The sequence below is a fragment of the Lagopus muta genome, chromosome 8 (genome assembly GCF_023343835.1).
Source record: "Lagopus muta isolate bLagMut1 chromosome 8, bLagMut1 primary, whole genome shotgun sequence".
Classification (NCBI taxonomy): domain Eukaryota; kingdom Metazoa; phylum Chordata; class Aves; order Galliformes; family Phasianidae; genus Lagopus; species Lagopus muta.
The window spans coordinates 13,268,969-13,293,530 of NC_064440.1; the positions used below are offsets into that span (position 1 = coordinate 13,268,969).

The following is a 24,562-nucleotide window of genomic DNA, read 5'->3' on the forward strand; positions in this document are numbered from 1 at the left end:
ATGTGCATTCATAACAACATAAACTGTCTGGAAAAACTGCCTGTAGTTTCAGTCAGATTTGGAAGCTTTCATCACGCCAACTTAAAAACACAAATAGGCAAAAATGTTAGATTGATGCCAAGAAAAGCATCTCAAACAAATGTTTATATATTAAGATTAAAAATTACAGGAGTCTTAACTTGAGCAAGAAAATGTACTGCCATATAAACTCTATAGTACAATATTTGTTGATGAGTAAGAGAAACATAAACAGGCTGTGCTGAGAACAAGAACTTCAGGAAGAGAATATTACTGAAGTTGTTACAATTACAGCTGTTGACAAGTGTAGCTCACCTAATACAGAAAGCCTCCTTTTTCTTTCTGTCACACCAAACACTGTATTATCTAAATCTTCCAGTGAGGGTAGGGGTTCCACATTATTTACACTGGGTGACTGAAAAAGAGTACATATTATGCACTGCAATTATCACTTTATACTCCTAACAATCAAAACACTTCACAAACTTTTAAAGCTTTTGAACAAAGTATTCATTTGTTTCAATAAGTCAAAATCAAACTTATGAACTTATGCCAAAAATCATCTATTTTAATAGCTCACCCTAAATATTTGAAATCATCATCAATATATACCATTACACAGAATGCTAGCAACATGGAGGCTGTTAGATATTAACGAAGTAACTCAGCATTTAGGTCTGCTGCTACACACCATACAAAACCACATAACTTAAAGAATGGTTTCAAACAACCAAAGTAGCATCAAAACTACGCACTTCTCAGTTCTCTATCACATCATTATCCTATTAAGGAGCACGTGTCAACCACTGTAAAGAAGGCACACAAAAAAGGAGGCTCAGTACCTATGGGGAAGTTCAGACGACTCAGTACAAAATGCTAATAGATGCTTTTTCATTGAACTGAAGAAATGATCCTGAATATTTTCAACTGGAAAAAATTCATCTTTAAGACAAACTATACTTTGGTCTGAAAACTGAGGAAAAAGGCACTACGAATGTCAACTCATACCTGTGTATTTCCATGTATTACAAGCAATATCTTGAGACTCTTCATATGAACACTACGGTCAAGCAGTTCAACAGCTTTGTCCAGGTCATCCTGTGTGGTTAATGGAATTACAAGCTACAAAAAAGAAAAAAGAAAAATTGTTAATAAACAGATGCCTTAAATAGGGCAAAAGAAAGAATTAACAAGTCAGACACATAAAATAACTGATCTATTCCCTTTCATTCCAAGCCAACAATAAGATTCACCAACAATCCCTCAAGTTACCATCAAGACGTACAGAAATCAAAAGCCTGAAGCTCAACCTTAACTCTTCTTTTAGGGCCTTCAACAGCCACAGCCTGTCAGACCAAGTCTTCACAGTGTGGAAACAACCACTTCACATATGCACAACTTCTCCTACAGTTTCAGAGAAATGTGTGCAACAGTGTCAATGTATTGTCCATGTCAATTGAAATTATGCAAGTATGTAAGAACAAGTCTTATTTTCTAGGCTATAAAGCTTATTTTTCTATTGCACAATATTACAGCTCCATCTGTTTGAGACATGATTCATTGAGATATGTTCCATACCATTGAACAGTTCATGCATCTCATGCCTATCATGATTTAGACAAGACCTATATTTGAGAACACACACATCAAAAATTTGGGATTTTGTCACAGGAGTGGCTGTCAATGCTAACAAGGGCAAGTTTCTGCCTTAAAATAATCAGTGCACAATTCACAGAGGATTTAGAAAATACAAACCACTACCTCATTATTGCAGTAATGTAAATCCATAGTCTGTCCAAACGCAACCTTAGCTTTAGCTACAAGATCTTCAAGTTTGACAGGCCTGGGTAATTGGAGTATCCTGAAACACAATTTCGGTTACAGAGAATTTTCATCCATTACTTATGAAAATCTGCTGTCTCGTTACTTAAAAATACTCTTAGAATAAAATTTATTGCTAAAAAGATCAAAGGAAGACCTGCTTTATTTCCTATTCTTTATGCTTTGTATCACTAAAAAAAAAGAAAAAGTAAAAAAATGAGCATAAAATTAGACTCAAAAAGAAGTACTCAACTTGCCTACACACGGCCTCTTTCTCAATGCTTTGCCTCCATTTCAAAGGTAAGTTCTTAAAAACTTCTACATGCCCTACTTCACAAAACAAAGTAAACCAGCAGACTGACGGGCTGACAAGCAGGAGGGCCAGTCCTCGTTTTCTGAAGATTAAAAAGAGTTTCTCATCTGAGGAAGATAACTAAAGATTGCCATTTTTTACAATAATGAATTACACATTCAAATGATGAGTTCATTAAGTAACTGTGCCAATGTACTCCCAAAAGAATGATTCAGTTGTAGGTCAAAATTTCCAATTTTCATTTAATTGGATGTCCCTCCAAACCAAAAAAGCCCCACATGCATTTACCTGACCTTTTGTAATAGAGAACTATTGTATCCTTTGGAACAGAACACGATTACACAAGTGACTAAGCTAGTGAGGTACACTCACATTTGAAGTAGAATGTACTTAAATTTTATTTGGCAGAAAACAAAGCAAACATTATTGTCTTTGTTATCCCTGCTGTAACAGGTACACTGGTTAGGTAACTATTTCTTATTGAAACGTGCCCACAGATCAGGACATTTGCAGTTAGAAATTATTATTACATTATATATTATTATTATTATTACAAAAAAAACAATATAATGGAATAAAAGCCATATCAATTGCCACTGTATTTAACCATTTGTTTAGCAGTTCTGGATCTGCCCATCACAGTGCATCCTCCTTGGTACAGAGTGCCCCATTCATCACTCAAAGGAACTCTGGAATCACTTCCCTTTCCTACTTCCCATTTGAAGAACTAGTGAGAAGCCATCGCATAAAATAATGAAATGATGCAAGAAAAATAAGTTATCTTTAAATCTACATATTTGGGTAGTGAAAGCACAACAACTCATGCAATGAGCCTGGTCTGCCCGGCACCCTTGGACAAGCAGACTCAAGTTGCTTGGAACAAACCCAAACACAGCCAGACTTATCACCACTAAGGCTTGGGGAATACACTGGTGCATGCACTCACTTCATGTTTCTTTCATAAGGAATTGTTTAATGCTGCCAAAGTGAATTAAGGTGGAATGCAGAAATGCATGGCTGAGCAGGCTGGCAGCAGGTAAGCAGTTCTGTTTTACACACACACTTCTGCTTATTTCACAAGAGATTCCAAGGTAGAGAAGTCCCCCATTTTAAAAACATTTTAAAGACTTATTTCCTCCAAAGTACTTGTAACACTCAGCCATTACCAAGTCTGTTAGCTGAGATGTTCAGAAGCAATGATAGAAAGTTACTGAAGAACGTTAATATCCAGGGAATCGACTGATCTCTTCCTAACTTGCCTAACGAGGAATCGCACACTGTAACCAGCATGGAGACACTCTTCTATTGCACACCATTAAGGACTGCCAAGAAGTAGCAGAGGTTTTACCGCAGAGCAATCTGTGCTTAAGGGGATTACCATCTCTGTTGACAAATAGTGTGACCACGGTGTTATTTCCCCTTTCATTAAGTATTTTCCAAGACCTCAGAACTATTTTTGCACAGGTGCAATCCTTTCTGAAAGAGACAGCTGCAGTCGCCTGCAAACCAGATCTGCACAGAATCAGTGACAGACTTCTGCAAAACTTCCTGAGCACTCATCACAGCAGGGTTGAAGGGTGCACATCATTCACCTCTCATAAGCAAAAAGACAATAAATTCTGATCGTTAAAAAAAGTTTTATAATAATTATAAATTTGACTGTGTTTTCCTATTACAGTACTCAGACTCATTCCTTCACAGCACAACCCACTGCTGATAGTAAGGATTGAGGCTCCAGGTGTCAGAGTAACAACACGTTACCATGTAGGTGGTAACTGCATGGTGCAGCAAAAAATAAATCTGCTGTTCTGTTCACATTTAAGATTTCAGGCTGCAAGTAGCAATGTGAAGGGTAAAAGTATAAAAGATATATTAAATATAAAAGTATAAAAGATATATTCATGCATACTTATAACCCAACACACTAAACAAGTTAGTTCTCATGATAAAAACCAAGATTGTTTCCTATGCATCCAGCTTACCTTTTTTCACCTCGATGTTCAAATTTGACTCTAACATCATTCTGTAACAAAAAGGATACAGAAGGACCACTATTAGTTTGCTACTGCCTTCTGTAATGAAAGCAATGGAATTTCATTTAATAATAATTCCAAGTCATAAGAAAAACCATTAAGCACTCTGTATGACCTTCCTGTTCTGATTTTCCCAGCATTGTTAATAAGCTGCTTATGCTAAGATATCAGGAGAGGCTTAAAATTGGGTAAAACATACAGAATTAATGCTTCTGTAAGTTAACATGTTATTTTAAAATCAGTATATTTTAATATTAACAGAAGTGTAGATTGAAGTTCAGCATGAAACTGAGCCCCAAAGAATCATGTACCACAAACACACACTGACATGACTGCTATGAGAAACAACAGGAAATAATTCATATTTTTAAATGATTCTGTCACAGCCATTCTTCCACACTCAGTGATGCGTGGGCACAAACACAGCACCTCTCTGCAAATGGACAGAAGACAACTATTCTTTCAAGCATTCATTTGTGCAGCTGATGAATATTTTCAACTACTGAGCTGCCTGTTCTTTTTAGTTTCAAGCTGAACAATGCAGCTGCTTTCCTTGTATGCAAAGAAGCTTTCCTTTCTGTTTTTAAATCAGAACCATCATTTATTTTTACAAAATGAACTGCAAAGATACTTGTTTTTTAAGCTACTTGGAAAGATACCTTTCCAAGCAGTGCACAGTGCCTCTGCACCCAGCAGCCTGTTGCATGGTATCATGGTATGGAATACTGATAAAACCAGGACAACTACAGTAGCTTCTAACAGCTAACAAGCTTTCCAGCAGCAAGATATTTTTATATATACCTAATTAATGATTTTCACTTGTCCTGTTCCCTGTTTTTTCATGACAGTAACAGCAAATGACGAATAACGCACAAATAAATGAGGACAAAATAACAGTTCCCACAGTTTTGGGCTGTTCATACATCAAGAAATACATCAACTATTTCATTTCAGAAGATAACATTATTTCAAAATGAAAAGCAAAGACAAAAACTCCTTTTCCATCTGTGACATCAGCATCAGTTGCTTGCTTATGACTTTCTTGAAAGAAAAAGTTGATGCCTTTGCTATCAGGACAGGTTTTAACATAGCTGAATGTTGTGTGCAAGAAACACAACTTGTTTCATACATATTACCATTTAAACCCACGTCAAGCTAGCATCCATGCATCCAATTTCCTAATAACCAACATATCTATAAATATCCACAGCCACAAGGTTATCAAATTGTGGTACAAAATGTTTAAACCCAGAAGTGGCTCAACTATATTTGCCTAACTTTCTAAATATTTTTATATTCAGATAATTATGGATCATGTCTGTATATTACCTCAACATCTACAGTCAGAGTTGAGAACTCTCATGATACCAGCAACACACAACTGTCACATACTGAACTTAAATAGTAAGGATAAGACACGGCTTTTTTTTTGTAGTGTAAGAACCAAAAATACTCAAACGCTTTCATCTTTACTAGGTTAAACAGGCCTGTGCTAATTAATGGTTCATGTAATTGTGGTTTGGCAATTAAGGGTCCAATCACATAAGCATGCAGCTAATTGGATATTTACCCATACTTTTGTAACAGCCCTAACTTCTCTTCTCTGAGCCTCTCTGTACAGCAGTTCCAACCTACCAATAACTTCCTGTTTTTCCAGTTGTGCTGAACTGAATACATGTAGAAAAAACTAAGAAGAATTCTCATCTCCAGCATATGAACAAGCTGACAAAACATACAGACCACAGATGGAGTAAAGAACTGTAAGAATGTTTCAGCTGCGTTGCTGACATGCAATAACGTGCCCAGCTGACATTTGCACAACCCAACATGCCTGTGAAATTCATTCTACACAAGCATTCTCAATAGAAGATGCTACCACAGCTCAACATTTAAAAATATTCTAAAAATAGTTGAGATCTCCATACATTGTCAGAACACCTCTGTGACATTCAGTTTATCAGGATCAGAGTCACTGAAGCATACGCTGCGTCTGGTCTGAAACCCTACAGCTTCATTTGGCTGCTAATTTAAGAACATGAACAAAGGAAATGGCAGCTAAGAAACCAATAGCTCATTGTGGCATGAAGAATAATTACACAAGTCACAGTAGGCCAGTTAGGTTTCACTGGGTTAGTAAAGACGTTGAAGAGTACCTGTTTTTTAGGTGAAGATGACTTTGGTTTTCCTGTTTCTTGCTGGGGCAGTGCAGGACGACTGGCCTTATGAAGCACAGCCAAATCCTGCATGATTGAATTCAAAGCTTGCTGCTCATCTGCTCAGAAGAAAAAGAGAAATGTAAATGACTGTTAAAATTGGAAGTACGGCACTGACTTATTTCCCAGTTAGGCAGGCGTGATTCTAAAATCCATCCTATATTGCAATATATAATTGCCAGATTACATTACTGCCATGCTGCAATACATACAGTCTGTCGTTAGCAGTGCTCAAGGAAATAAACAGCTTGATCAGTAAATATACTTAAATGGCAGGTTTAAAAAGTAGAGCCACATCACACAAGAGATCTCCTAAGCAGCTAAATTGTTTGAGCACCGACTGAAGACCCACAGTCTCAATTTTTTCCTGTTCTGTAGGACTGCATATTTTGGGGGGGCTTAGAGAATCAAAGACCACTACCTTATGATAAGAAACCAGAACTGTGCATTACTGTAACATTGTTTAAAAATTGGAGACAAAAGCCACCACTTCCTCAGTCTTGCAATGATATTTCAAAGGGCAAACATCAGAAGCAATAAAAGATGAAAAAAATTCCCTGAAATAATTTTAATACCAGCAGCTGTTCTTTCTCTTACAGGTCAATCCTTCTTCACTTTTCACCTCCAGCTACACAGCGACATACCAGAGCTTCTGGTTTTTAATGCTCATTCCTAAGAAACTCAAAAACAAAGGTAGCAGATGACTAATGCTGCTGCGTGGGGAAGTGCTCTGGAGTACACAAGTTCTTTCTCACTTTCTCCTCCTTTCCCCCCCCCCATACACTTCCCCATTTTTGTGGCCATTTTTTTCCACCACTGGCAAAATTAATTTAGCCATGTGATGTACAAACATTACAATGTCATTGCTCTTGGAAGTTCACACTTGAAAGGCATGAGTAAGATTACTTCTAGCTGTTCAGGCTGAATGATCTCATCAACTCCTTAATAACAGTAGTGGAGTCTCCCTGCAATGGATGGCATTTGACGAAGTCTCAGTCCTATGGCAGTCCCACAATAAATTATCAAATGTACAATATCTAAATGGTTCCCGTAGTTCTGTGTAAGCATGCAAAGCTTCAAGGAAGGGGTTACCTTTGACAATGTATCTTATGAACGACAACCTTATTAGAACTTTAAGGAAAAGTCAATAGTAATGAATGGTAATTCAGTTCTACAATCTCAAAACACCACTCTTTATTTATAATACAACTAAGCTGCAAACCTACCTAATTTGGGTAGAGAACCTCATTCAGGTAAAAAAACAAACCATAAGAACATGAACATATTCTCTTAAAGGAGAAAGATGCCTTGTTCAGTAGGAAAACCCAATCTTTAACCTCACCTCATTTCACACTGAAGAAATGACTGACTTACTATTATTCTGGTCTAAGAACAAACTGATCGAGGCTGAACAAACTCCACCTCCACCTAAAAAACATTGATTAAAAGAGGTCTATCTTAATTTACCAACTGTGAACTTACTCTTAAACTGTTAATTTACACTGATTTTCAAATGTCCAGTCCCATGTACCCCTGTTGCATGTAGGGTAGGTCCAATCAAAAGCAAGACAGTCACAGGGAGAAACAAGCACTGAACCAAGGGACAATTTAGGAGCAAGAGGTTAGACAAATCAAATCAGTAAACAAATTTGTCAAATCAGGAAATGGTGGGATTTCAGTGTTCTAATTTAATAGATTCCTAGCAAATCAGAAAGCTGCGCTGATATTTAACAGGTCTGAGCATTGGTCATGTTGTCATTACTCATAAAGCTGCTTTTATAGATTTACATATCCCAGAGTTTAGTAGAAATGTTCAATGCCAGAACTGGTGGCATTCTTGCAGCTAACACTTGTTCCTTCTTCAAATGAATATGCACTTCATAACTTGCCACAAACCAACTATTTCATGGTGTCATAGCCCATTCTAGCCCTCAGCAAGGTAAAAAAAGACTTCTTAGCTGTTAGTTGGCGTAGACATCATTCTTAACATTCACTGGGTAGCATATTTCATACAAAGGAAAGAAAAGCCTACTGAATACCCAGTGTGATTCAGTAGTCATCTCACAAAAAACATCACCAATCTAATTACTACTTTGTTACTGAGCACCAGGTAGGCTTCACTCACATAACAATAAAAGACAGACAAAAGCTTCTACTTTCCCCACTCTTTCTTTTTTTTTTTGTTTCCCCTTTGAGAATGAGCACAACTAAGTGATGCCAAGATTGACAGTCGACTCCTTAAAAGAGCCAGTATGACATGAAAAACTGACATCAAATTTCAGATAATCCAAATATGCTACAGACTTAGAAAATTACAGTTATAGCACTCGAGCCCCGGCTTTGCATTACCATGACACAAGGCAGTGTGATAACATGCTTTAGCACATGCTCAGTGTTGTCATCCCTACTCTCTCCCAGTCATTACCATTCAGAGCACAAGTATTGCTCAGTTTCTAATGCCACGAATCTCTATTTCCCATACTGGATTTTTCATTTATCACACAGTGAGAAGAAAATGCTTTACTCCAAAAAAAAAAAAGAAAGAAAAAAGAAAAAGAGAAGTACTCTGAACAGCAGTAAAGCAGTTGAGCGCTGCCTGTCACGTAGACATTACATGAGTTAACACAAACACTTCCTAAGAACATATAAAAAAAGGCATTATGTGAACGTTCTCGCTCTTCAAGAGAAATGAGAAGTAACTGTATTTTTATAAAAGCTGCACTCAGAACTTACCCATAATGGCAGCGAGCCTGAAAACCTGAACTTCAGGGATGCGGTTGTCTCGTTAGCATTATTTTATTTCCTACAATGCAAATCCAAAAGACACAATTACTGAAGTGGCAAAGCGATGTAACGTAGTCAGCTTTTCACTTTTTACAAGCTTTTCTTTCCCCCAATATTCTATATACCAAACATGCATATCATCCGCAAATAAGAAAGGTAACATCCCCAAAGCTTCTCTGGTCTCAGAGCAAGGCATACAGACTTTCAGTAGGCACAAAGACCTAAATACTCTCCCAAACTTAAGCTGATTTTAGCTTCTATCTACATCCCCAAACGACAATTAGTGGCTTAATTAGTCATATCACTCTACTACACGAGATACCTGCTACTCCAGGTTATAATGGATGGAGGCACCATCCTTGGAACAGCTTCCTGGATTTGGTGCTGAGCCCTGCCCTGCACGGTCATGCTTTGAGCAGTGTGCAAAACAAGTAGCTCCAGAGGCCATCCTGCCATCCTCAGCCATTCTGAGATTCTCCTACTATACAATTCTGTTACCTGCTGTTCAAAGCTATCTGCACGTGAAATCCAGGAAACAGAGAATAAATCGAGAGCCATCAGTATCTCCTGTTTATATGAACTAGAAAACCCATCAGAACAAAGAACATTACAGATACTTCCAACACCCTTGAAAACAGAAGTGATTTATCTTAAGATTTTATCCATTTACCGTTCTCACAGACAAGAGAATATTTGTCATATTTGTAACAGTCCTAATGATTAAATTAATTACTACATACATCCATTGCAAAAAACACTATTTCTGAATCTCAAAGTAATTTCAGTTCAGTTAGATAGGTCTATTCATTCTGAGTTTCTGCCATCGTGTCTCTTACATACCAATTTCACAGAAATAGCATTCATTTCATTAGGGAAAATAGAAAGCTTCAGGTACTTATGGCAGCACCTGCAAAGACTGTATTTTTCAGAAAGAAATTTGCACTGGAGAGCCATAGAACGTTTTCCCCTATATATTGCTTTCTGCCTACATAACAGATGACTGACACATCTGCTGTGTCTATTTCAAGCTCTATAACAGGAGAGCAGGCTCTCAAGCACTCTCTTGTACTACTCCCAAGGGAAAGAAATTACCCTCTGGTGCTTTGGAAAATACTAAAGTCTGCAAGAGTATGAGAAGTACACCTGGCCTGGGCTGCCCTCAGACTCAAGACAGCAAACCCAGCTTCCCAGGTATCAGCTCCAGCCTTCCTTGTGCATCCACCAGTAGGAAACAAAAATCTTACAAACAAACAAAAAAAATCTGTTCTTTCATATCAGAATGAGAAAGCTGTGAAGATACAAAAGCAATGATCTCGAACCAACCTTCAAAGAGAAAAGCAGGGGATGGATTTTCATTTAGAATCATAGAATCACCAAGGTTGGAAAAGACCTAAAAGATCATCCAGTCCAACCGTTCGCCTATTCCCAATAGCTCCCACTAAACCATGTCCCTCAACACAACATCCAGCCTTTCCTTGAACACCCCCAGGCTCGGTGACTCCACCACCTCCCTGGGCAGTGCATTCCAGTGCCTGACCACCCTTTCTGAAAAGTAATACTTCCTCATGTCCAGCCTGAATCTCCCCTGCCGTAGCTTGAAGCCATTCCCTCTGGTCCTATCACTAATGACACGAGAGAAGAGGCCGACCCCCAGCTCACTACAACCTCCCTTCAGGAAGTTATAGAGAGCAATGAGGTCTCCCCTGAGCCTCCTCTTCTCCAGGCTGAACATTCCCAGCTCCTTCAGCCTCTCCTCATATGGCCTGTGTTCCAGACCCCTCACCAGCTTTGCTGCCCTCCTTTGAACACGTTCCAGGGCCTCAATGTCTTTATCTGCAAAACCGGCAGTAGCCAACATGAAGACAGAATCTTTGAGCCTTGCTCTTGGAAGATGCCAGGAGATCAGCTTTGCCTACTTAACCCGTTCTACCTACATAGCTTGAAATAACCTAAGTTCCCCTCTCCCATCTGATTCTTTGTCTTCTACACTCCAAAGAGCCAAAAAAGCAAAAAAGAATGTGTATTCTATCATTCCATACACTGTGTTTTTTGTACTGTTAGCTCTCTTCAGGGATTTTCCAAAGAGTTGTTCACTAGTCATTGCAGTGCTCATAAAACATTTTTAATTATGTATTTGTTCCAACTATCTTGAAATGAGAACTGGTGTCACTTTCATAAACGCCAGACTTTACTATCTGTCTGATACATTAAACTTAAAAATGTGGCTCATGACTTTGAATGTAGTATTTTAATACCTTCTTGTGAGCATTTCAAAGAAAACCAGAAGTTCTGAGCCACTTCAAATCTAAGAAAACAAGAACAGGTTCCATCTCCAAACAAAAACACCCCACACATTTTTCCTCGACGTAGCTGCAATAACTGAACTTGGAAGCTCAAGAAATTTGAGTTATAGGGCTCATACAGAGCAAGCAAACTGAAAATGAAGAAACATTTTATGAAAAATACACGAGTTCTTCCAGTTACAGGAATTCACTCCTTAGGCCTACTCTATGGCCTCGCTCATTAGAAACACGTAATCCACTGAATAAGCAACCACTTCTTTCCCCTCCTGACTTCTTAGTCCTGAGAAGATAAGAACAGAAAATATAATTTTCTTGGAATAATTTATGAAATTCTCACATGATCATTTCCAACTGAAATCCTGTTCCAACACAAAGTACGGTGACAATCCCGAACAAAAAGGGAGCGTATGTAGGGAAAACTGGAACCTGGAGAAAGATTCCAGAGAAGCAAAAGCAGCAAAATACAACAACAGATAGAAAAGCAAAATAAGATTATGCCAAGGTCTTGCAGCTTGAATTTGAATGTAATTAAAGAAAGGATGACAGAGTTGATGAAGGGATAAGAAAGGCAAACAAAGAATATCCTAGCAACAGCATTTGGGATATCGGGCGGAGAGAAGGCCATTCATATTCATGACTCAGTTCCCCTCAGCGGCCTTCCGAGGAGCTTGGGAGTCTTTTGGGATTCAGGAGAGCTGCTGCAGGAAGAACATATCCAGGTGATGCTCAGAAACTGCTTTTAGCCTTCTCATGGTAAAGGACACAAAGCCTGAGGGCAGGTAAGTCTCGCAGGCAGTAATCTAGCTGTAGAAACACTCAGTGCTAGTTGTCCATGTGCATTTCGGTTTTGTACAATAACTGCAGCAGGGTCAAGCTACATAAGGGCACACGAACAGTGACACACACACCACATGTTCTCTCAGGACTTACTCAGTCACTTTAAAACAGCTTGTATTCCAGGATAAAATAAAAAAAGCTTTGACCTCACACAGTGGAGGGAGAAAGAAAGCAGATGCTGTAAGATGTCCACACTAAGCAAGCCAGCAGGAGTGTTTGAACCCCGTGGAAAACAGACACATCCAATGTGCAGAAATGAAATGGTTTCTACAGCATCCAACTTCATAGCACAAGCTCAGTTTTTAAAGAGGGGCATTAGTCCCTACAGCTGCTGTAAGAGCTACCAGCTCCCCAGCATAGGAGGCAGTAAAGGCAGTGCACAAGCTCTCAACAACTTAAGAGCTTTCAGGGTGCCTCCTATGTTCAAAGTCAAGAAGAAAAGCAGAGCAGCAACCAATGCATACAGTAACACTTCTGCTCTACAGAAAGCTGTTTCACACCTCTGAAGCTCACTACCCTGCTACCACCACTGCTCAGGGTACCCAAGGATAGTAATGCCATACAAATTTCCACTAAAATTAGCAAGGCTGACATAAGCTAGGTACAAGATACAACTTCACAGTTCCTGTCACTGCACCAAAGTAAAACAGTGCAGTGTGAACTCCAAAGGAGATGCACTGTAATCATCCTAATCACAGGTTAAGATTAAATTGGTGATTACACTGCATTAGGCATAAGCCAGTTAAACCAACAGAACAAGAAATCAAACTTTGTTAGCACTGCTTCTCAGAGACATGTACAAAATACCTGACGGAAAGAACCAGGTAAATATAAAGAACAGCATTCACAAGTAACTCTGCACTGTACAGCAGGTAATCAGAACGATAAGACTGACACAACTCAGAGGAAGAATGAGGCAAAGTGGTTTTACCCCCAGATATTGCTTTTAAACAATCCAGTGTTCAGCCTCACACCAACTCCTATAAACCAAAGAAAGCAAGGCCAATGAAACACCTCAGATGGTCACCTTGTCAAACATGCCTACTTAACCATTAGCCAAAAATAATGTGCAGCACTGCTCATCACATTCTTGCTTTAAATCTAAAAATCAAACAAAGATAGAGTGCATTTTTAATGCTCTTTTATTGCTTTCATGGTTTCTTCCCTTCATTTTTATTTCCTTATCTACCTGTACAGAAATACACACGGGAGACATAGGGAGGGTGTATTTCCCCCCCTCTGTGCAGCTGCATTGCCAGGCACTGATTCTGTCAGCAGCCCAGGGACAAGTGACTGAGAGCTGGTTTGGGGCAGAGATAATCCAGACAGGACAGATTCTTCCAAAACTACTTCCAATGAACTGTCTTGGTGCATTCAGCAGATACAGAGTACAGTTATAATAAATGTAAAAGCTTCATAGATACGAGGAACCAGCAGTTCAAGATCACATAAAATCACCCAGAGAAATCACAGTTCTAAATATCCATTGGCATAACTGACCTGAACTTAGCGTGGCAAGCATGGGTGAAAATTCAGAATTGTTGAAATTCTTAAAGATACCCAAAAAAAGGTAACTGCACACAAAGGGAGGTAGAGGAGAACATTTGATACAGATGTAAACACAAACATCAGACAAAAAAACATTTTGTTCTTTTCCAAGGAGCTGCAACCCCAAACCATAAAGGGCAGGAAAAATGAAGCAAAGAGCAGTAACAAGAAAAATATCAAGGTGGTAACATAAAGCTCTGTTAATAATTAGAGTCCAACAATTACACATCAGATGTTAACTCTGCTTCAGAAAAATTCCCTTCTTGAAAACAAGAAACTAAGCTTAAATGGTGAATAAAATAACCAATATTCTCTCACACACAGCATTATGAGATCTTTTAAAATGCAAAGGTACTGAAAATGAACTGGTGAAAGACTCTTACAACAAACCAAGCAGCTGTTAAAACAGTAATATCTCCCTCCTAGGCTCTTCTGCTACACGTCCCTCTGGATTCTGAAGCACTCTGCCTTTATCTTATCCCACCTGGGAGATCAGCTGCACTGGTCAGCAGATACAGAGGCTGCATCGCGCTGTGCTGCACCAAGGAGGGCTGGCAGAGAGCAAAACCCACAGCTGGGCTGCCTGGTGATGCCCAGAGCAAGGAAAAGAGGGACAGTGTGGCACAGCACCTCCCACAGCCAACTGGCAGCTCAGGGCAGTAATTCAGGACTGACTTGCTGTCCTCCATTCACAGCACAACACACAAACTGGATTCCCTGCTTTTTTTTCCCCACTCCAACTACCTACCCATATTTTCAGAGACATCATCATCCAACCATTAGAACCTGAACAGCTAACCTAAACCTTGCTGCCACTAGAATGTTTGACAGGACAAGAAACACAAAACACATGCAGTGCTCTTCTGCAGAAAGAGAAATTAGATCCCTCATTCATTTCCTGCAAAACCACTTTGATTCTGCCTTTCCAGATATCTCAAGTCTTGTTCTGACTCTATAGCTTAGTCAGCACTAAACTTTGTCCTGAATTTCTCACTCTCTCATAGTTAAACAAGCTTATTCAGAACCCTGAGCTGTTTTAACCTACTGTACAGATAGAGTAGTTTGAAACACATATCATACCCTGAGCCAACTACTGGTATCAGCACAACAGGCTTCAGAAATCAGTGACTTCTAACTCTTGCAAAACCACCATTTCTTTTTCAAAATCAAATTACATTAGATGGACAACAAATCCTCAGATACACGTTCTATTGAACTGAGCTGGTGAGACTGCAACTGCTGTTACAAAATAGGAAGAAATGGTCAGTGTCCATTTTTGGAATGCTTTTGGGAAAAAAAAACCAAAACAACCCAAACCAAAAGGATGTATCCAAAGCACAGCACTGTGTTAAGGGAACAGAAATGTCCCCACCCGCAACAGCTCAGAGATACAATGAACTATTGGTAACAGATGTCAGATGAAATGTTATAAAGACCCAGACATGCAGAGGAGTCTAACAAAGACTGCTCCCAAAATGAGTGCATCAGCATTTTGGACCATTCCTATAAACATCTGCATATACCTGGAAAACTGCAGATGTTGTGTAAAGAACTGAAAAGGGTAAAGGAAGAGGCCAAAGGTAGCTGATATTTAGCCCCACATCAGTTGAGAATAAAATACTGTAATAATTGGTACCTGCAACAAACTAAAAGCGAAAATGCAGTAAATGTTTTGGTTTCAAGGTCTGCTATTAGTGCTGAGCAAAATACAGCTTCTTTAAATGATTAGAGATCAGTTAACAGGACTAACTACAGCAATTATCCTATTTAGTGCTTTTCCACACAGTTATTTTAATTATTTGCTTAAAAATCTGAATTAAGTAACAGAAAACTCAGTTGACAGATTAAAATATTCTGAGATCAATTTTCTTATGTAGCAGAAAATCCCAATAAAAAGGACTCCTTACAGATGGGCAATGATTAGGCAGCCACAAATCACAAGATGCTGTTGTGTTGTACTGCGGTGCTTTGTATAAATGATGCTGTCCATTTTGGAACATCACAGAAGCTCATCTCTCAAAGTGCTTTGCAAAGCAAACTTGAGAATAAACTGAAAGACTCAATGGTCAGTGACACATGTGAGACTTCCACCTGCTGGTTCCTGGCGTGATTTGACACCTTCGTGTACCACTGATCAGCTCCAAGAACAATGATGGTGATATGAAAGAGTTTTAAAAGTCCTGGAAGACATGAGAAGCAAGGGCACAGATCTTAAATGACTGTTCTCATAAAAATGCAAAGTAAATGGTAATTTAGCTCCTGTTGAGTTTATAGAAAAGTGATACTTTTGAGATAAGCATCTCAGCACTTAGAGCATTATCCATGAAGTAACTGCAGTCTAGGAATGCTAATCTCTCTACGCTTCCTTTACAGCTGATAGGTGGAGATGAGAATATTTAGAGTTCCAAGGCACTTAAATACAAGTTCCTTGCTTTGAATGAAGCTCTTCTTTCCAAATGGCATCCACAGCCTCTGTTGGATACAGCCTTAGATAAACCCACTCCACTTCAAGTACACAAAAAAGATAAGGCAATCATTGACCCCAAATAGAAAACATCTACTCTCCTCAGCAAGATCTTTTTCTTCACCTAATTCAACTTGTATAGAAGTTCATTTCCTGCACCTGTTATTGCTTCAGCAGCAGCCAAAGCACCCTCTCTGACAACTAATTTCTCAACCTAACTGAACAAGGACTTTGCTTTCACTTCAAGCAAGTCTGCCTGAAAAGTTACAATGCTTTCTTATGAGCTGTTCACCATTCCAAGAAAATAATAATTAAAAGAAGAAAAAAAAAAAAAAAGAAAGAAATGCATTTTAATTTAAAGAAAGATCACAGCAGATGAAACTCCTGGACAAACACCACAGTGACACCCTGCAGAACATTTCAGTACTGCTAATTCTACAGTAGAACATACTAGCTAAATTGATTGCTCCTGCTCCTATCCATTGCCCAGCCCTACTTCTATCTGAGAGCACATTTTCTCATGAAACGTGATAAAAAGGCACTAGACATGGTTATTTGTAGCCCCAGAGATCTGCATCACTGCCTCCAAATCACTCCCTTGTCTCTGAAATCTATTATCACCACAGCGATGGGAAGTCTCACAGCATCACAACCTTCACAATTCCTCACCAGTAACAAAGATGTGCCTTACACAAATAGATTAAGGCTGCTAACATCACACAAAAGTTTACGTTGTTACTGAGTATAGCAAGACATAATTGTAACAACTGCACACATGCAGACCAAAATACCTTAGGGATGTTGGTAACTTTGTCATAATCCACTGCTCGAAATGAATTAAACACCCCCCATATGAGGCTTCTCAAAGAAAACAGGTGAAATTTTAACCCTTACAATCTCTCCAGGCCAGCGTCCTAGCAACCCTTACAGCTGGATTTTAACACTTCTGTTTCTTCTCCAAAGGTCTCAGGGTGCTCCCGGCAGCTGCTGCTCCCCTTGGGAGGCCTCCTGCTGCTTCTCAGGAGGGGCACCAATGTTACTTTAAGTTCCATTTTTAACTGCAAAGTCAAAATATTTACAACGGGGACTAAAGATGTTACAATTAAAAGCATCACCAACCACAACTGTAACGGAATGATTTGTATCCAAGCTGGGACAGCAGACAAAACCCTGCTTTTCCCTCCATCAAGGAGAATTCACAGCACACACCTTAAAAGAACACGGTACTTCTCACTTCCTTATGACAGCACTCAAGGTCACTGGTTAAGCCAAAGTTCACAGAAATGCTTAAGTTTGCTTACTGTCTGTGTTTACCTGCACTAATGGCATTACCAATTCCTGCCATCTTCACAGCTCTAAGAACATAAGATGTTGCTACAAGCAAGAAATTCAATGTTAAGAGTGCCCATGAACTAGAGGAGTGAACCACACATACCCTACACATATTATTCCTTAAGCAAAAATAAAACAGCTGAGAGAAAAAGCTGGCTTCCAGAAGCAACTGAGTAGTACTGCTCACAGCCAGAGCGTGCCAGTTAACACGAGAGCAATTACACACAGCACCGTCGGATTTCACTTCTGATTGCACACAGACAGAAGCACATCCCTGAATGCCAATAACTAACTGTCCTCCTCAGTGCATCCTTCACTTCTGTGACCAGGATGGGCTAAAAGACAACCGCCAGGGGGAAACGAACCAGATAAATAAAAGTCACCATCTATTTCCACAGCTAGTCTTAGAATCTGTCTTCAGGTGACTAAGCTGAGAAGTTTTCTTTTTTCACTGCTGTAATCATCGTATTTGACAGCACCTTTCACACAAAACAACGCTCACTGATTTCACAGTTGCAGCTGTTTTAATCACAGCTGAAAAATCACACCATTACCATTTCAAATCAAGCACCAAGAGAGCTGAACACAGCACTACCCACCAGCTACTATGATTCACACGACCTGCCTGTCTTCCTGCTGTGCCACCAGCACAGACAGCATCTCATTCTAGGGACGTTTTCACATCTTCACTATGAAAATACATACCTCATTTTCCATTTCAATTTTGCAACAGATCAAGGAATCCTTAGCGAACAGCCTTTGCTACGGACCACCTGAGCTATTCCTTGGAACTCACATTTCCAACATGGTATAAAAAACACCACTGCTGAATCAACCACCAATTCCACACTAAAACATCCAATAACAACAGCAAACACGCAGAGTAGCAAAACCAACAAGGAGCCACAGGGATGAACAGCCTCAGACCTCCTGTGCTTGGAACAGCACCCAAGGCCCCATATTAGCACTGAAACACTGACCAAGTGCATTCTTACATACATTAAGTGGAGCGGGGAGAACTGTGCACACGCACTGCACATGCTACACAAAATCCAAAGAGTTTTTTTTTAAACCACTTTGGTGCATCACTTTGGTAAGCAGCCTCACCTAACAGAGCAGGTGTAAGCTGACAAGCTTTGAAGTTTTTATCCACGTTCAGTAGGCACTGTTTTTAACCTGGATGCCACACATAAGCCAATATGATAAAATACCACCAAGCTACCGAATACAGAAGCCTTTCCTCATTTTGTGCTTTGGTAACAGTATTTCTGATGAAGCAGAAAATAATTCATTGCAGTTTTTCACCACATTTGAAGCCAAATGAAACAAACAAACAAACTAGCTTTGCACATCCAAAGCAAATGCATGAAGATGGTGCATCTACAGAACATTTCCTGCCTACTGCTTTCACAGCACACAGCTCAGCAATTGGAACCAAACCATTACAGTAACATCTAAGATGCCACGTGTCAATATTTTTTTTCCACAACAGAGAAAATGAAAAAATCCTCATAAAGACAGTCAGTGAGGTAACTTACAGACTCAAAAATTGGGAGATTATATGAGGGAAAGGTTCACTGTGCAAGAGCACATCTCATCACTGTTTATGGCTACAGTTCCTCTAAGTTTGCATTTCTGTCAAAGGAGCAGCTTGCTGCCCACTGTAACCGCTGCTTTCCAGCCGAGTTGCAGAGCCAAGCAGGAGATCCAGGGCAAAGAGGTGACTGAAACTGCCAAACCATCTGACCTCACACAGCCATCGCAGGACCTCCAACACAAAGGCAGGAGCAGGAATTCCTGCTGAAACTGCCCACTGAGAAGCTCTGGGTTTTAAAAGATCTTTTGAAAGATGGCATGTGTGACACAGAGATCCTGGGCTGTTTGGTCTTGATACCTTGGTCTGATCTGTACCAAATGAACTAAAAAGAATGGACATATGCATAATTTCAGTAGAGTAGGCTGTGGCATGAAGCAGTCCTCACTTTCACTGTGTCACAATGACACAGAGTCACTATGATTTAGATACTCAGTACCAGAACAAATCTGACCACAAGCTCTTGTAAGTCATGGCATATCAAAGAGCAAAGACCCCTGCATGTACATACTGGTTAAAATATAGGACAAGCAAAATTTGTGCTTTCTAATGGAACCAGGGTGCTAAAGGCTTCCACAAGGCTCTGAGCTGTTCAACAGATTCTGAATTATCCAAGAAACAGGAACAAGGTAAAAAACCTGCCAACACTGTGCCTGTCATGGATACCAGGGGAAGTGGTGGAAGTGGTCTTCAACAGACTGAACGGAGGAGAGACAGAACAGATGAGTGGAAGTGATGGTGTGGGGAGAACCAGTCACAAATTTACACAGAAGAAAAAGAACTAAAGGGCTCAGCACTGAAGTCTGCCTGCACTCAGAAAGAAAATTTAATGTTAGGAATTACTATGAACAAAATGAGTACAAAACAGAACACTGCCCATCTTGACTACAACTATCAGCTCTGGAGACCTCAGCTTCAGAAGAGGTTGTATTAAAATAGAGCAGTTTCAGATAAGTTCATAAAGTACAATCAAAGACATAAGAATGGGTTCTACAGTAGGGTACAAATAGGCAAGTTAGGACTCTTCTATTTCAGAAATATCCAGGAGAAGGAGGAAAATGATCAAGGTTCACAAAATCATGGCAGGACAGACCAGAGATGGGTTGTTGTATTAGAGATGGATTGCTCACTCCCTTCCACAACATGGTACCAAAGAAAAACAGCACAAGCCAAATTCTGAACAAAGAGAAGGTACATTTTAACATAACAAGTAGCAGTGTACCCAAAGAACTTCTTCCCAAAGAATCACGGGCTGGCTGCATACAAGAAAGGGGCTGGTTGCATGAAACCAACAACAAGCAACTGAAATCTAGAACAGCCCTTCAATGACAACAGCTAGAGATGAAGGAATACTCACTCAAGCTCTTTCTTATACATAAGCTTGCCTTGTTCTTACCCTTCCCTAAGCATCTGCTCATGCTCATTACTGGAAGAAGAACGCTGGAGTATGCTTTTTCTGATTTCATTATGGATTAAGGCTTTACCTAAGACCTGTCAGTCAAAGCACCAGTAACGTGTAAATTCTCCTTTGAAAGTCTCACTTGGTATTCATGATAGCAGTAATACCACAGGCACAGAGACTTCATAAATATTCTCTAAAGAGAATGCTTTATCACTGGGCTGTGGTAGTGTGTGACAAAAAGGCAGAAGGCCTGTTCAGGTATGGTAACACCGACATAAACTACCTTACCACAACAACTTACTTCAAAGAAATAAAATGTATAAAATCCTTCCACGTTACGATATGTTTTTTTTTTTGCCAACAGAAGCTGCGTGGAACCCCAGAAGAACTTGTTTTCAGTCAGGCTTCCCATCACGCAGCAGACGCGCATTTCAAACCAGGGCGATTGCACGTGCTGGCAAACAGATGTGGAACTGCAGAAAAGGCCCATTTTCCTGAAAAATATCTTAGTGAGCCCTGGTCCTGTACGGCCTATATAAGAAAACTAACCTGAAGATTAAATTCACCACAGATAAGGTGCTATCCTTCGGGAAGAAGATAACTCAAATGCACATTTATGAAGGAAGATACCTGATTTTACAGATGCTAATACAAGCTCCCATGTTAACAAATGGAAGAGCCAATGATGTTGTTGAAAGCCAACCAACCAACCAAAAACAACAACAACAACAAAAAACCAAACTAAAACACCCATCAAAAAAACCACCAAAACCAAAACCAAACTAAAACCGCAAAACCAAGACGTGCACACACCCTGAAGTGACATTTTAATGGGGCTGCCACCTCACTTCTGATGGAACTTATAGAGTAAGTTATTTATTCTGCTGCAGTAAGTCTTGGACTGGGGAACTTTGCAGAAAGATGCAGACACATCAGAGTCCAATGGGAGCTGACAACAACACGAGAAAATACGATTGGTGAAGAAAAGACCTTTTGGTAGAGTTTGTGAAGTCTGAAATAAGAGACAGAGGAACGGTCCTCACGTCTGCAAACAACACAAACAGTACAGAAATCATCATCCTGCACGAATAATAGCAGGAGCACTGGGACTAACTGGCTTAACTAGAACCAAGACAGACATAAGTTAAATATTAAGAAAAGCCTCCTAACTGAAACAACAGCTACGTTATGTGCCAGCTATAAATAGAGCAGCAAAGAGGTGTGGTATTCCCCTCTTTGGAGCTTTTCAAGACCAGATCAGAATAACATTTATCAGATATAATATCAGAATATTTGTTTCTGCTTCAGAGCAGGGAGTGACCTCATAAAATCCTTTCTTACACATCTGTCATTCCTTCTTTTATCAAAATGAAATGTTTATGAGTGTTATCATTCCTGAGCTTCAGAATTACAGCCATTGCAACTTCAACAGCTGAAACATTTGAATTCTGTTACAGAAAGCACTACTGCTGTCAAACTGTTACTTGGCAGAAAATACTTCAGGAACACAAAAGCAGCATATTTTACTACTGCAGATAATGCACAGAAGCAGACACATACGTGACTGAATGGGCATATGGAAAGTGAGTGAGGAAAGACCAGGAAGTGAAGAAGATGAGGAAACAGAGGCTGAAAACAAAGCTACAGCAAAGAAAAAACATCAGCCTGAAGAAAATGGTTTTGCTCATGTATGACAAACTAGGTTATGTCTGCCAGCACCGTTTTAAAGCATGCTGCAAACAATGCTCTGGCCTGGCTCGAGTAAGGCCAACTTCAAGTGACCTCACAAAGCCGGGCTTCAAGCTGTGTTGTAGATGCATTTGTAGGGAAAGCATCTCCTAGAGCAAAGAATGAAGTGCAAGATCCCAACAGGATCCCGCCTCTCCTCCATTCATTGATACCAAAACTTCTGCAGCTCCTCAGAAGACACAGTTAAGGTGGATGTATTTAAGACATCTCAGAAAAAAAAACAATGCAAAAGTGTTCTAAATCTAACACTCGGGCTAATGAGCACCCACAAGCTACTTGTGTCAGTATGAAATCAAGATCTCACACTGATGTGCACTGGTGAGAAGCACAACTTGCACACTGCATTCTGACTGATGCTCCCTGTGCTCAGCTGCATCTTGTAAAATAGCATTGGGAACAGATGAACAATGAGAGCATGTGTGACCTATTTCTTAACACCACAAAATATCAGAATGCTAAACCAGCAATTTATGGCTTCAAAAAATAAAATTATCTTCACTCCTACACAGAAATTGTGGTTAATAAAATGTCACTAAGATTTGTTAAATGTAATACTACATCAGCTATGTGTCTGAATTGCCAAAGCTTAAACTTAATTTCTAAACTTTGGCAACAGCAAATTTAATGTTTGGTAATTAAATAAACTAATAGAAATATGTACATTAGCAAGGAACCCCATCTAGGCTTGTCATAAACATGAAACTAAGTTTCCCAAAAATAACAAAGTGCAATTAATGATTGCCTACTACATTGATGGGCCAATACAGATGTCAAACATAACAGCAATGATCCAAAAATAAGCTTTCCAAATCATCTGTCCTTTGCTCTGCTCCCACCCTGGTGGCACAAATACCTTTCACTGTGTTTGGAGGGAGAGGTGGAAAACCAACAGAGGAAATCGCTCTCATCATTCCCATGTAGCAGCTTATAAGAACGCAGGGTTTACAGCTCAGAGAATGCTCAGGAGGCACTGAACAATGTAGCAAAAACAAATTACATGTTATTCATTACTTCCAGCTGAGTTTGCCAATGTGAAAAGCCAGCCTGCAGGAAGATAACTCAGATGAAAGACAAAAACTGATATCTATGCTGCTGATATGCAAAGCTTTTTTTTTTTTTTAAATAAAATTAATAATGACTTAAAAAAAACTGACTTGGGTCTAAATATTAACACTCTACTTTAGGAAACTGTAAGAAAAGAAATGCAAAGTCGAAACTAGAAGCATGTATTAAACCTACAGCATGATTACTTTTCTTGCTTTCTCCAGGATAAAATTGTATTGTTATAATAAAGCAAACACCCTTTGCATCTCACCACAGTCATCTTTAACTGCTGTGGCTTTGCACCCTGAGCAGCTCTCCTGCAAACCAGAGCACACTGAGGGATCTGCAGCCACATGGGAAAAGCTATTTTTGCTGAAAAGCATTTAAGAGCTCGTCAAAACAAAGAAAACAAACAAGCAAAAATTAGGTAAGAGCTTTCTTACTGTAACTGTCAACCTTATACAACAAAACACAACTCTTTATGCTATGTTAAAAGAAACTCCACTTGTCCCAAGCACCTGTCTATTTACACGTGTCAGCAGAGCTCTTGGGGTTCCCAAATACCACAGCTCTCTTAGAGAAAGTTTCCTCTGACAGTTTACAAGCCTCAGCATGCCAAGGCAAGCAATTTGGAAACATCTGTTTTCTTCCCCATAGTCTTCCATTAGTATCAGGTAAACCACTGACAGCTCATGGAGACAGACGGCTCACCGACTGGCTGCTCAACAACACAGACTGTGCATGCATTTCTCTCCAGAAATGAGTCAATTTGACTGATATCACTTTGCTATTCTGCTTTACCAAAACAGAATGAAACCTTGGAAAAAAGAAAAAAAAGCAAACCCAAATCAATGACACACGGCCTCATTATCTGAATCAATAACCACGTTCAATACATTTTGGTGGCAACTGTGACAGAACAAAACGTGTAAAGAAAACCAGAAACATAGTTAAGCTTTCATCTTTGAATATATGTGGAAGAAAGCAGATAAAATAAACAATGTGAGCAAGAAGGGATTTTTTTTTTTTTTGTAAAATACTTTTGTTATTTCTAAATGACAACGAAGGGTAAGGAACAAAAATACAAGAAAATTCCTCCAAGGTGTT

General features: G+C 39.4%; 1 protein-coding gene across 8 annotated transcripts in view; it reads right to left on the bottom strand.

Moving 5' to 3' along the window:
- The window catches only part of MAP3K2 (mitogen-activated protein kinase kinase kinase 2), a 41,394-nt gene that overhangs the window by 11,399 nt on the left and 5,433 nt on the right, over window positions 1–24,562 (bottom strand). For 4 of the 8 annotated variants that reach the window (XM_048953999.1, XM_048953995.1, XM_048953996.1 and 1 more), the window contains 7 exons: window positions 9,132–9,201; window positions 7,773–7,826; window positions 6,339–6,457; window positions 4,135–4,175; window positions 1,780–1,879; window positions 1,027–1,140; window positions 334–433 (listed from right to left, as the gene is read on the bottom strand). In XM_048953999.1, the coding sequence (XP_048809956.1) occupies window positions 334–433; window positions 1,027–1,140; window positions 1,780–1,879; window positions 4,135–4,175; window positions 6,339–6,457; window positions 7,773–7,826; window positions 9,132–9,135 (532 nt within the window). In that variant the 5' untranslated portion in view covers window positions 9,136–9,201. Of the gene's footprint in view, window positions 1–333; window positions 434–1,026; window positions 1,141–1,779; window positions 1,880–4,134; window positions 4,176–6,338; window positions 6,458–7,772; window positions 7,827–9,131; window positions 9,202–23,264; window positions 23,478–24,562 lie in introns of those variants that run through there. The other 4 variants (XM_048954002.1, XM_048954000.1, XM_048953998.1 and 1 more) reach the window with 3 other exon arrangements.